The 11,199-nt window shown below is 59.0% G+C and overlaps 3 protein-coding genes across 3 annotated transcripts; 2 read left to right on the top strand and 1 right to left on the bottom strand.

Moving 5' to 3' along the window:
- Positions 1–520: 520 nt before the first annotated feature.
- Positions 521–2,582, top strand: SCHCODRAFT_02616991 (uncharacterized protein). Its single transcript, XM_050344781.1, has 3 exons — positions 521–867; positions 921–1,351; positions 1,402–2,582. The coding sequence occupies exons 1-3, from the start codon at positions 647–649 to the stop codon at positions 2,337–2,339; spliced, it is 1,590 nt and encodes a 529-aa protein (XP_050201912.1). The 5' UTR covers positions 521–646; the 3' UTR covers positions 2,340–2,582.
- Positions 2,583–3,800: 1,218 nt separating this feature from the next.
- SCHCODRAFT_02492396 (uncharacterized protein) lies at positions 3,801–6,064 on the bottom strand (the record flags this gene model as incomplete). Its single annotated transcript, XM_003034072.2, has 14 exons — positions 3,801–4,017; positions 4,061–4,206; positions 4,268–4,322; positions 4,371–4,563; positions 4,634–4,692; positions 4,749–4,762; positions 4,818–4,854; positions 4,957–5,032; positions 5,087–5,125; positions 5,174–5,262; positions 5,321–5,344; positions 5,480–5,554; positions 5,615–5,757; positions 5,804–6,064. The coding sequence occupies 14 exons, from the start codon at positions 6,062–6,064 to the stop codon at positions 3,801–3,803; spliced, it is 1,428 nt and encodes a 475-aa protein (XP_003034118.1).
- Positions 6,065–7,540: 1,476 nt separating this feature from the next.
- SCHCODRAFT_01177145 (uncharacterized protein) lies at positions 7,541–8,881 on the top strand (the record flags this gene model as incomplete). The annotated part of the gene is made up of 8 exons (XM_003034676.2): positions 7,541–7,612; positions 7,656–7,790; positions 7,840–7,928; positions 7,979–8,135; positions 8,187–8,280; positions 8,337–8,494; positions 8,554–8,816; positions 8,869–8,881. 8 exons carry the CDS (start codon positions 7,541–7,543, stop codon positions 8,879–8,881), a joined length of 981 nt encoding a protein of 326 aa, XP_003034722.1.
- Positions 8,882–11,199: the final 2,318 nt, after the last annotated feature.

The raw sequence follows: 11,199 nt of genomic DNA, 5'->3' as shown, positions 1-11,199 counted from the left end.
TCGCTGAAGTACGTACTGTGCTTCCTCGGAACTCAGGTACGCCGCCATAGTTCTAAAGTTACATCAAACGCGCCTTGGGTTATTTCTCGAGATGCGAAATGGAAAGCTTAGGGATGTCTCTCTCAGGGACATCATTGAATTTCCTGAGTGAGTTTCTGCGTCAGTTCTCGCTACCTATTCAACTACTGACTGTTCAACAGCCTTACCTGCTCGAGTTGAACAATGCCCACGTGAAGAACTCGGAAATTTCCGATTTCCAATTCGGTGGTCGGCGTTCGGCCATCTGGCGCGCCGCGCGCCAAGGCAGTAGACAGTACGCGCTGCCTCGTTCCTTGCTCTCATCGCAGACCAGACAATCATGGCCCTCCTGCGCATTCGGTTCGCTGGAGCGAAGGACCTCGTCGACGGAGGTGAGTGTCCGTGACATGTGGACCCCCTTTCCTTTTAGTATTGATCAACGCCGCGATGCAGTGCACTCTGTGACGCGTTCCGCCCGGTAGCTTGGGCCGGCCGCGCCCCGCCTCCAGCTTGACAAGAACAACGAGGGGCCCGCCAGTCCAGCGGGTGGCTTCCTAATTTCGACACTCTATTCCTTTCCATCCTACACGATCCTCTATCCTTCTCGGTCAGGACAGCTTTCGGCGTAATGAGAGGCGCTTTCCTGGCGGCCCTGACGACCCTCGCCCTCGAGGCGAGCGCGTACCATGTCCGCATGCAAGGGCGGATGCGTTCCCCCGCGGATGCACCACTCGCACGGCGGGGAAACTTGGCGGGCTCGTCGCCGCTCACGAACTCGGCGGACATCAGCTACTACACGAACGTGACGCTGGGCGGGGACGACTACGAGGTCCTGATCGACACGGGCAGGTGCGTGCCCGCATCCTCAGGATCGACATCTTGCTGATCTGTGCGGTATACAGCTCGGACTTGTGGGTCGCAGGCAGCGTGAACAACGCCAAGGATACGGGCAAGAAGAGCGGCGTCACGTACGCCGTCGGTGCGGTCGAAGGTGCGCTAGCTCGTTCCTCTCTCATTCTCCCCCCGCTTACCCACCCCCTCAAGGGCCTATCAAGACCGCCGAGCTCGAGTTCGCTGGCTTCACCATCCCCGATCAGGCGTATAGTGCGTGTCGTTCCCCCCAACTCGCCCCCGCCTAACCGCTTTACAGTCGAGGTCACCCCCGACAAGGAAAACCCAAAGGACAAGGGCCTCATTGGCCTGGGACCCAACTCGGGCTCCAATGTCTACGTCGAGCTCGGGAGCGACAAGGGCATGGCCGTCCTCGACAGCATCTTCACGCAGAACACCTCCACGCCGAACTATATCACCGTTCTCCTTGGGCGTTTAGACGGTGCGTTGCCTACCACTCCCTCCATGCGCTCATCTCATTGCCGCCCTCAGACCCGACCGACACGTTCCCCGGCGATCTCACCGTCGGCTCGATCCTCGACAACTATACGAACATCGAGAAGCAACCGAAGCTCGAAGTTACCGAGGTCCCCGTGTGCGAGTCAGGCGACCAGCACTTCCAGGTGCTCATCGATGCCGGCGGCATCATTGGCCCAGACGGGAAGAGCAGCCAGGTCCACACCGAGGTCGATGAGACGCAGAACAAGAAGCAGCCGACCGGCGGGGGAGCGGGAGGGCGAGCGCGCGTGAGTACGCCCCCTTCTCCGATTTCATCTGACGATTTCTCGCGCAGCCAGGTGCCCAGGAACGTCGCCGACGCGGAATACGGCCGCGGCGCTGGATACTCAGACGTATCTGGCGTGGGCGCGCGGCGGCGTGGATCGTGCGCGGCGAGGTCGGGGGCGGCGGGGGGAGTGGGAGGCGGGGGCGAGACGGGGGACGGGAACGCGAGAACGCGAGAGGGGGGACGCGAGAAGGGGGAACACGAGAAGGGTGAGTGGAACACAAGCAGGCGGAGGGAGAGACGAGGCGGGGAGGGGCGACAGCGCGCGGACGCGAGAGGCGGCGCGAGGAGGGTGGTGGGAGGAGGAGGGGGATCACGAGAAGGAGGAGACAACGCGAGGGAAGGGGCGCACTTCGGCGCTTCGAAGGAAGGAAGGGGGAAGGGGCGAGGGCGGGGACAACGCGAAGGCGGGGAGACGCGGGAAGAAGGGAGAGGGGGAGCGGAGAAGGAGGGAAGGGGTGAGAGACGGAAGGAGGGAAGGGGCGAGAGGAGGAAGGGGGAAGGAGGGAAGGGGCGCTTCTCGGCGCTTCTGCGCTTCGACCGCCGGGTGGAGAAGGGGGAGGGGGAAAGGGGGGCGAGGGTTCAAGGAGAAGGGAACGAAGACGACGCGGAGCCCGAAAAGGGGGCGGAGGGGGTGAGCGAGTGAGGCGAAGGTGCGAAGGGGGCGAGTCGGATGGGCGAAGGGAGGTGAGGTGGCGGCGCGAAGGGGGGCGAGCAGAAGGCGCGAAGGGAGGGGTGGCGAAGGCGCGAGGGCAGGCGACGCGAAGCCAGCTCTCCCAGCTCCCTTTCGCGACGGTGAGGGGGGAAGGGGGAGGGGTGTTACTTACTCATTGTAGTACGCTTTTTGTGTAATAGATAGACTTGCAATCAAATGGATTTAGAACTCGAATGCGAGGTTGACCGTGAGGTGCGAAGGTGGGAGGGGTGCTAGACGAGTCAGAGAGGAGTACACGACGAGTCAAGGGAGAGAGTGCGAGTCGAAGGGAGGGACTGTGTCGAAGGGAGGAGGGAGGCGAAGAGAGGTGAAGGAATGCGCGCGGAACGCGTCAAGAGCGAAGGGTAAGTGCCTATGTAAGTCGTCGAAATGAGAATAGCAGTCGAGAGGGGGAGGGGAGGGGGAGCTCGAGGGTGATGAACAGGGAGAGAAGGAGGGGGTGGAGAGCGAGAAGGGGAGCGAGAGAAATTAAGGTGGGAATGAAAATCAAAAAGGAAGGGGGGGAGCGAGACAGAGCTCTTGAGAGCGAAGTCAAAGCGAAAGCGAGTGGGACTTGGAAGCAAAGGGGAGCAAAGGCAGGGGGTTCGAATGCGAAGGGAGAGGGAAGGGGAAAGGGATGAACACAATAGCTGAGAGCCTGCATAGATCGCTTAACGCAGTGGAGGCGACACTGCATTCCCCGAAACTGGCGAGACTCGCGTCAGACAACTGTCCCTAAGCGAGGGGAAGGGGTGGGCCACCCCTTCCTTGCGTTGAAGTCGCGCACCACCCGAACATAAGGCAGAATCATGACATAAGGCAGAATCATGTTTTATCGTCATTTTTTATTGGTATCCAAACGACGACCTTGGTAGTATTATCTACGCACGAAGGGCCCCTTTGCCACCACCAAAAACCTCCCAGACCCCCCTCCCTCGCGCTCTTGGAATCACCTTACGGGCCCACGACCCCCTTCTCGCCGTCGTCAACTCTTCCCCGCGCCTCCAAACCTCGCACCCCGCGCGTGCTGCACATTCTCGGCCGCAAGCGAGCCCCCTACCTGCCGCATCTGGTACAAGCGACACCCCTTCCCATCTGCTCAGTCTCGCGCGCGAAGCCTCGACCTCGACCCCTCGGCCGTTCCACAAAAACCCCAAGTCGAGGGGCTCCCACAAGAGGCGAGGCACCCACGTCGTGGCAGGTACCCCTTTGGCGCTCGGAACCTGCCGACTCATATCCCAGGCGCTTTGTCGACCCCCTCATGCGCGCGCGCTACGCAGGCCAGTCGCGTTCACGCCGAAGTTCAAAATCGAACATGCACGTGGCGTCGGCACCGAAAACAGGCGCCGCCGCCGTCGTCGCCGACGAACACCTGAGGTGAGAAAAGTGGGAGGGGGGCACCCCCTCGTCGCGCTATCTCGATTTCTGCAGCCGAGTCGGGGCGAGCCCATCTTCGGAGGGATGCCGAGGAGAAGAAAAGGTGGTCCCACCTCCGCTCTGAGACGAAGCAAGTGAGGGGAGAAGGGAGACTGAGGGGGTGGGGGAGGGAGCGAGAAAGAAGGAGTATCGGTGCAAAGGAAGGGTGAGGGGTGAGGGGTAGGGTAGGGTGTTGGAAGTGCGAGTAAGCGAGCTATAACAGGCGATCAGCAAACGATCTCTCATCACGAACCAACCTTCGAGTCAGCAGCATACCCTCGTCGAGCTTGTGCTTGTAGAACTGGCTCGGCTTGATCGTGCATAGCTCTGCCGGGACAACGGCGGCGGCGGCGCATGCGTGTCGGACACGTATGTCCATCGCGAGAGGGTGCCGACAAATGGTCTACGAAAGGGGTCAGCATGATCTCAAGGTGGCGAGATATCGCCGTTTTTGGGGGACGCACCGTTATGGGGGAGACCGCCTCCCCTCGCAGCCCTGCAGCAAAGGAGGCATGAAGTCTGAGTCATACGATTAGCGTGATACGACGAAGGGGCTGTCGCGCGTACCTTCTCGATGCCGCAGTCGTAGAGAGGGGGGTGACGGGCGTCGGTCTGGGGCCTGGAATGAGTCTTTCTTGGGGGAGAAGGGGACGAGGCGCACGGTCGAGACGCAGGTGGGCGACGAGAGGGGCAGGGTACAATGGGGTAGGGGTAAGGGTTGCCGACCTTGCGCTGCTCTTGAAATGTTGCGCGTCGTCATCTGTGTGGTTGGTCAGCGAGGCATGACGGTAAAGGGCGTGATCATGCACCTTACACGTCGACTAGATCACCCAACGTGGTGGCGGAGAAGGGCCGCAGGACATTGGTTAGGTCGCCAGCACGATGTCGCCTAGCGTCGCGGTCAGCAGAAGCCGTAGGAAACGACGAGAAACGTCGCCTACTCACCGAGAAGCACGACACTTCGCCCTCCGAGGTCGACATTGGCGCGCAGGGAAAGCTCACGCGCGGTCTTACCGAGACGGCATCGTCGTCGCCAATGACTTCGTGAGGCCTGTAAAAAATCCGGTCAGCAAATAAGAAACTAAGCGAGAAAAGAGGGAAACCCGAGACCGCTCACGGCGACGACTGAACAGGTATATAATCAATCGCGTACCTTGCAAAAATAAAAACCTGATATCGCACCACCGGGAGTGCTAGATCGGTCCGCAGACTCCGTCCACACCCGGCCCCTAGGCAGTCTGGGTCCCTGCCGCGTCTCGGCCCTCCGAGTCGTAGTCAATAACTATTGGTCTTGTAGGGAGCAGAGGATGCGTCCTCGCTACCTGAGAAGGCGTCAGAAGTGAATGAGAAGGGAGAGAACGAAAGGTTACCTAACTGCGAGGTAGACCGAGGCGAAAGAGCTACCAAACGTGGAGAGTGCGTTTGGTGTCGATTGATGGTGCGCGGAAGGAAGAGGGACCTGTACAGTAGACACCATCAGCTAGCAGACGAGTAGACGAGGAAGCGAAGGCGCTTACTCACATATATGTAGATTGATTTTGCTATAAGAGAAAATGAATACGGTGTCGAAGGGCAGCAGACTCGATGACCTGCCATGTCAGTCGAAGCGACGGCAAAGGGCTCTAAAGGCTGGTCAGGGCTCAACAACGAAGGAGGGAAAAAGAAGAGCAACTTACAAAGCAAATGAAGAGAGTAGAGGGTCGTGATAGTCGTGAGGAGGGGTGGATGGGAGGGAGAAAGTAGCTGGGATGCTGATTGAAGCAGTCGAATTTGCCGCCTCTTATACGACGCGCGACACCGCAACGGCGCACAATACTTCCGCCGCATCTTCCAGACCAAAGTCCGCCATCAAATGGACGTGGCCTCGGCGACGCGCGGCCGGGACTCGTCCAAGCAAAGTCGGAAGATTGGGGAATATGCGCAGAGCGCGCGCATTCAATCTTCCGCCGTTGCCCTGCATGAATGTCAGTGAGAGCGCGCAAAATTCGGTCGAGACGTACTGAGGCGGGATGGGAGGACCGCGTCCGGGAGGTCGGACGGGACGACACGGGTCCGCCGGGCGCCTGTCGGCGTGTTACGCTGTCCTGGCTTTCAGCGTGAACTGCTCGCCTCGACGAGCGCGACGACCGCTCGCGAGCCCAGAGTCGACTCGCAAATGATGCGCGAGGCGGGGTGTGACCCGTGACGGGAGTGAGGAAGACGCGGGAGGGCGCGAACCGCGCAAAAAAAGCAGAGTCGGCGCCATCACGCTGGATCTCCATTCGGAAGGCTTTGAGCCTCAGCAAGAGACGTCGCGCTTTCGGCGCGCGTCCCCCACCTCCTCAATCGCTCACTCGTCCCGGCGGCGGTAGGACACGTGTATGCGTCGTTGCAGACATGGTTTCAAGGTCATCTTTGCAGGGGCGGGAGGTAAAAGTCGTGTTCCTCCTCCGCCAAGGTTGAAGCCGGACGTCGAGCGAGAACGAGAACGAGGCGCGGTCTCCAGATCCGCTGAGACTCGCATTACCGGATGAGTATTTACGGCGCCTAGACCTCGTGGTCCGGAAGCGAAGATGCGCCGGAAGGAATAGACGAGGGGGATGGGGGAATGGTCCGCCGGAGGGAGAAAAGACGAGATCAGGTGTCTTCGTGTCGTCTGTGCGATAGTTAGACAGCGCCTGCTTGACAACTTGAAGTAAAGATGATGAGGGTTACCTGTGAGAGATAGGGGGCGGTATACGCGGTGAGGCTGAATGGGATGGTGTGGAGATGGTGAGTGAGGGGTTTATGCACGACAGAGAGCGTGTTTGCACGCTCTCCGCGTCAGATATATAGAGAAGCGGCGGCTAAAGTGGATGGAATGGATTGGTCAATTAGCGCAAAACTTGAGAATGGTGGTTGGCGCGCACCGAGGGACCTTCGAATCATATCCTGAGTATGCCGGATTCGACCCAACTTCCTCCGCAGGTAGGCCAGATGGTCAGGTTTTCTCATCGGCACGTCCCACTCTCGTTATAACTTGTCAGACGCGTACAGTGAAGTCATCTGAGCCCATCGTCACCGCCGACCTAATGGGGGATACGTGTTGTAGGCTGCAGATCGCGCTCCGCGCTGCCGGACGCGCGTTCAAAAGATGCGGGTGGTCCAAACGCGATATTCATTTCATTATTGCACGATAGACACCACTCCCAGCGACGAAGAGGATGCATGCGTCGCCGACGCGGGGGGCGACGTCGATGAGCGCGAATCGAGGAGGACGCGAGGGACAAGAGTGGTCGGCAAATGCCGAAGTCCGGCGGAGCGGGATGGAGACGGGCGCCTATTGCGCGCTTGTTGATCTCAACCGTCATCGTCGACCCCCGCGTCGCTTCTCGTCCTCCGCGCGTCGTGCTCGGGGCCTCTGCCGCCCTCATGAACTGGCGCTATGACTCTCAGACTCGGATAATCAACCTCACAAGTCACTGTGATAGCTTCGCGTATACAAGGCTTTTGTCACGAAGGCTGCTGCACATTCCCCCTCCCGGGGCCACCCCTGTGCGATATCAGGCACGAAATCCGCGGGGAGATTGTCCCCACTGTGATTCTTGATTATCACATCTTATTACTGATGATCACTTCCCCGCGGGCCTCGTCCATTAAGCCCTTCCATCTAGAGTAATTCCCCGCCTCTTCCCTCCGACCCTGCGAGCCACGTGTTGGGTACGTCTTCCCTCCGAGGCCGGTGTCTAGGCGTTCATTTTTTAGGGACTCGACCTCGGATGCGATCCCGAGCAATCGACATCTTCCTGTTACTCACGCCATGGCAAACCGACGGCAGCGGGGACAAACTTGTGTTCTCTGCTTCCTTGTGGTCATGCCTGACTTCTGCGCTAGCTCAAAGTCCCTCTCCGCTCGCGTATTTACCACCCGCGTTCTCACCAGTCCCAGCTTGACATCCTGCTTAGCTCGTCTCGCGGAATCGGAACTCCACGAAGACATACCTCTCGGTCCATCGAGCGGGATGATTCGGTGCGTACTATGCTCTCGGCCCTCGTTCTCGGCGCTCACGATGCTCTAGGCGTCGAAGATGTTCGCGAAGCGAGACATCAACATCCGAAGGAGCGCGTCGAGGCCCGCGCTTGGGAGTCTGTTCATCAAAAGCTCGTTGTGCGTCCTGCCCTCACACCTCAACCTCTGCGTATCTGACTCGAGCGCAGCTATCGCATTCTCCTCCTCCTCATCGCCGCATTCCACCTTCCGCCGGACCTCCCCGTGCGCAGCGCGCGCTTCCCGACCGCAGATACGAAGTTCATTCGCCGAGGGAGACTCGAGCAACGAGTATATGGATTGTCATTTGCGGGTCAGGTAGATACGGTGTGTTTCCTGCTGTCTACCTCGCTGCCCGAAGCTTATGAGTGCCGACAGGTCACTGACGTGGTCGGAGAGCAAGTCCACACCACGAGGCAAATAGTGCTGGGTCCACGAGTAGCGGCTGGAAGCGCCGCATGCTTCGTTCATTGTGAGGAAGTAAAGGTGCGTCTGTTGCTCGTATCACAATATCCCATCGCTCATCAGTGGATAGCACACCCTCAGCCACATGTATCACTCTCACCACACCCCACCTCCCGCGAGCCGTCTTCGCGCGCCCTGCTCGCATCGCCGACGAGTTGCCCTTCGTCCCCGGCAGAACACGAGGAGCGGTCCCGGTGTGGGGTATCCATATCGCCGTCCGGGTAAATCAGGCACGTGGTGTGATTTTGCTCAGAGTTCTTTCTCGCTCACAACGTTCCAGAGTCGTCGAGATGACGTCGAGCGAAAGTCGCTTTTGACAGGAGATGGGACTCGGATGAGTACATGGGCGGCGCTTCGGCGCCGCATTCCTCATGCCATGCGCCGTCCGGCTTCTCCTCGCGGGGTCAGCAATATCATCCCCTCGTTGTCGTCTCCCCTCGTCTCGTCCTTCCAGCGCACTCGCGCCCTTCACCGACCTTTCAGCTCGCGGGACTCGTTCCAGGCGCTGCGTAGATGTCTCGCTGTCCGACAAGCGTGTAAATGGTGCGTGGTGTGATCTCTGCTCAAGGATCTTGTGCTGATGGGAATCGCGTAGGCTGTGGCGCTAGGCGACGAGTGGATATCTGGCGAGCGAGTTGAGGAAGATGAGCGCGGGTCCGGAGAAGGCTGGGAGGGGTAGCGCTAAGCGTCACGTCTCTGCTCGAAGCGGCTAACTTAGAGCTGTTGAGGTCCTCTTCGACTTTGTCCTTACCGCTGTACATACCCTCTCCGTGATCCTCGCACCCTACCCCTAGTAGAAGCTCGGCCACGTCGAGTATATTTTCTCCCCAGATTTCGACATCCGCCGACCACTCTTGATGTGGTCTTCTTGCTCTCGATCATAACCTCGCTTTCCTCATCGCGTGTATGCCATCCCCAAGCCCGACTTCAAGCCTTCATTCGACTTTTCCTGTTCTCTCCTGACGACAAGCCCTCGTCCGAGGTTGAAGGCCTAGGGTCTCGACTACACGGTCAGACGCCACAAATTCATTTTCTCCTCGGATTCGGCCTTCCGCCGACCACTCCCAACACGGCCTTCTTGCTTTCAGCCTGCACCTCTATGTCGTGCTCGCTGTCCCCAAGCCCGACTTCAAGCCTTCTTCCAAGCTCTCCTGTTCATCTGATTTCTGCCTGAGTTTGAGTCCTTGCTCAACCTCTTACAAGTTCTTGCTTGACCTCGTACGAGTTCTCGCTCAACCTTGTACGAGTTCCCGCTCGACCTTGTTCGAGCTCTCGCTCAACCTCGAGTGGGTCCCCGCTCAACCTCCGACCCTCGTCCGAGCTAGAGAGTTGTCGGCATGTCTGCAAGATCACAGACCATGCCTAGATGCTCTCTGACCACACCCAGATGCTCTCCGACCACACCCAGATGCCCTTCGATCACGCCCGCACGCTCGCGGACTTCGCTTACGTGCTGAAAGAGTCCGAACATCACAACTGGACACTGAACGCCACAACTAGATACTAGACACCACAACTAGATGCGCCAACGCCACAAAATATTTTCTCCTCGGATTTGGGCTTCCGCCGACCGCTCCCTGACCCCCATTCTTGCTTCCGATGGGGCGGGCGACTCTGCCTTGGATGGCTTGGGTGACTTGGTATCGAGGACCCTGCCTCTGTTGACTGTGTCTTTGGTTTTTGCGTGGCTTGGTGGGGAGGACACTTCTCTGGCGGCGTGGAAGACACCACCTTTCCCATGCGAGCCGCCCGAGATGCATCAGAGTCGTACGTGACGGGAATATGGGGCACGAGTCTGCCGTCGAGGACCTGAATTTGCACAGGCTGGACTCGCACCGTTGAGGAGCTTTGCTCACACTGTCAAGGACTCGGTCCAGAACGGAGGTCTGGTCTGCCTCGATTGTTGAGTAACGGACATGTCTGCACCCTCGGCCTAGCCTCCTGATGTTCTCAACATCACTATGGCTTGCTAGGTGTTCTAGTTGACCGTGTGAGCAAGTGATATTATGTATTGGTACGATAATCGTGCAGACATCCTGCAGGCTGGCGAGATTATTGAGGATGACGAGCTCCTGCGCTCGGTCTCGCCCTCAACTTCTCATCACTTGAGTTGACTGCTTGGGCATAGTAGCTCACCATCGCCCCCCTTACCCACACCCGCGGGCTGTATTATACACACAAAACGTAAACCTCAAAGAGAAATCTAGTGACAAGCTCACGAGTGGGAGGGAAGCTGACCACCGAGCTCGGCCTCTGCACCTTTTGTAGTTGAGATGCTCGTACGACGCGGGTGTCTGGACCAAAAGGAAAAAGAATGGGTCGACAGCGTGTGCCGGAGCCTGGACTGATGGGACGGAAATGAGCCGGTGGGGTAAATACTTGGCAGCTAAGAGTGACGAGGAGAGGGGAGGAGGGGGAGGGCAGAAGAGGAAAGGGAGGGGTGAAATAAGTTGGTGGAGCGAAGGTAGATGAGGAGAACAGAGTGCCCACGCTTGAGCGACGTCGAACGGTGAAGAAGCACGACCGCCACAATTTATGCAAGCGAAATGTCACGCTTTGGGAAACCTTCCCAGGGATCGGAAAAGAGGAGGAAAAATTGGAGGGGGAAGCGGGCTGGGGAACCATCTCCCATCACCCACACCTACCCGCCAGTCCTTACCCGAAGGCGCTAGCCCTGCCCGTTCGCGAGATGCGGAAAACGGGGGAAAGACTTGTCGCCTCTCGCAAAATCGCCCAAAAAGGCAGCGCGACGGTTGATGTTCGGTCACGTCACGGCCAGGGTCTCTGGCGAGGCGTGCGGGGTAGCTGGCGAGACGGCGGCGAGGCGGCGGCGAGGTGACGGCGAGAGCCAGCGGCTATCGAGCGATGCGTGCAGTCGTGCCAGCCAGCGTCGCCGAGCCAAGTCCGCGGCCCACGCATAAGAAGT

Source organism: Schizophyllum commune (assembly GCF_000143185.2).
Source record: "Schizophyllum commune H4-8 unplaced genomic scaffold SCHCOscaffold_3, whole genome shotgun sequence".
In the NCBI taxonomy this organism is placed as follows: Eukaryota; Fungi; Basidiomycota; class Agaricomycetes; order Agaricales; family Schizophyllaceae; genus Schizophyllum; species Schizophyllum commune.
Note: the sequence above shows the minus strand (reverse complement) of the source record. Positions and strands in the feature narration are given on the sequence as shown.

Excerpts from the sequence above, each read along its gene's own strand:
- SCHCODRAFT_02616991 (XM_050344781.1), top strand. The coding sequence starts at position 647 with ATGAGAGGCGCTTTCCTGGCGGCCCTGACGACCCTCGCCCTCGAGGCG. Across the intron at positions 868-920 it reads GTCCTGATCGACACGGGCAG|CTCGGACTTGTGGGTCGCAG; the intron begins GTGCGTGCCCGC and ends TGCGGTATACAG. Across the intron at positions 1,352-1,401 it reads TCTCCTTGGGCGTTTAGACG|ACCCGACCGACACGTTCCCC; the intron begins GTGCGTTGCCTA and ends TGCCGCCCTCAG.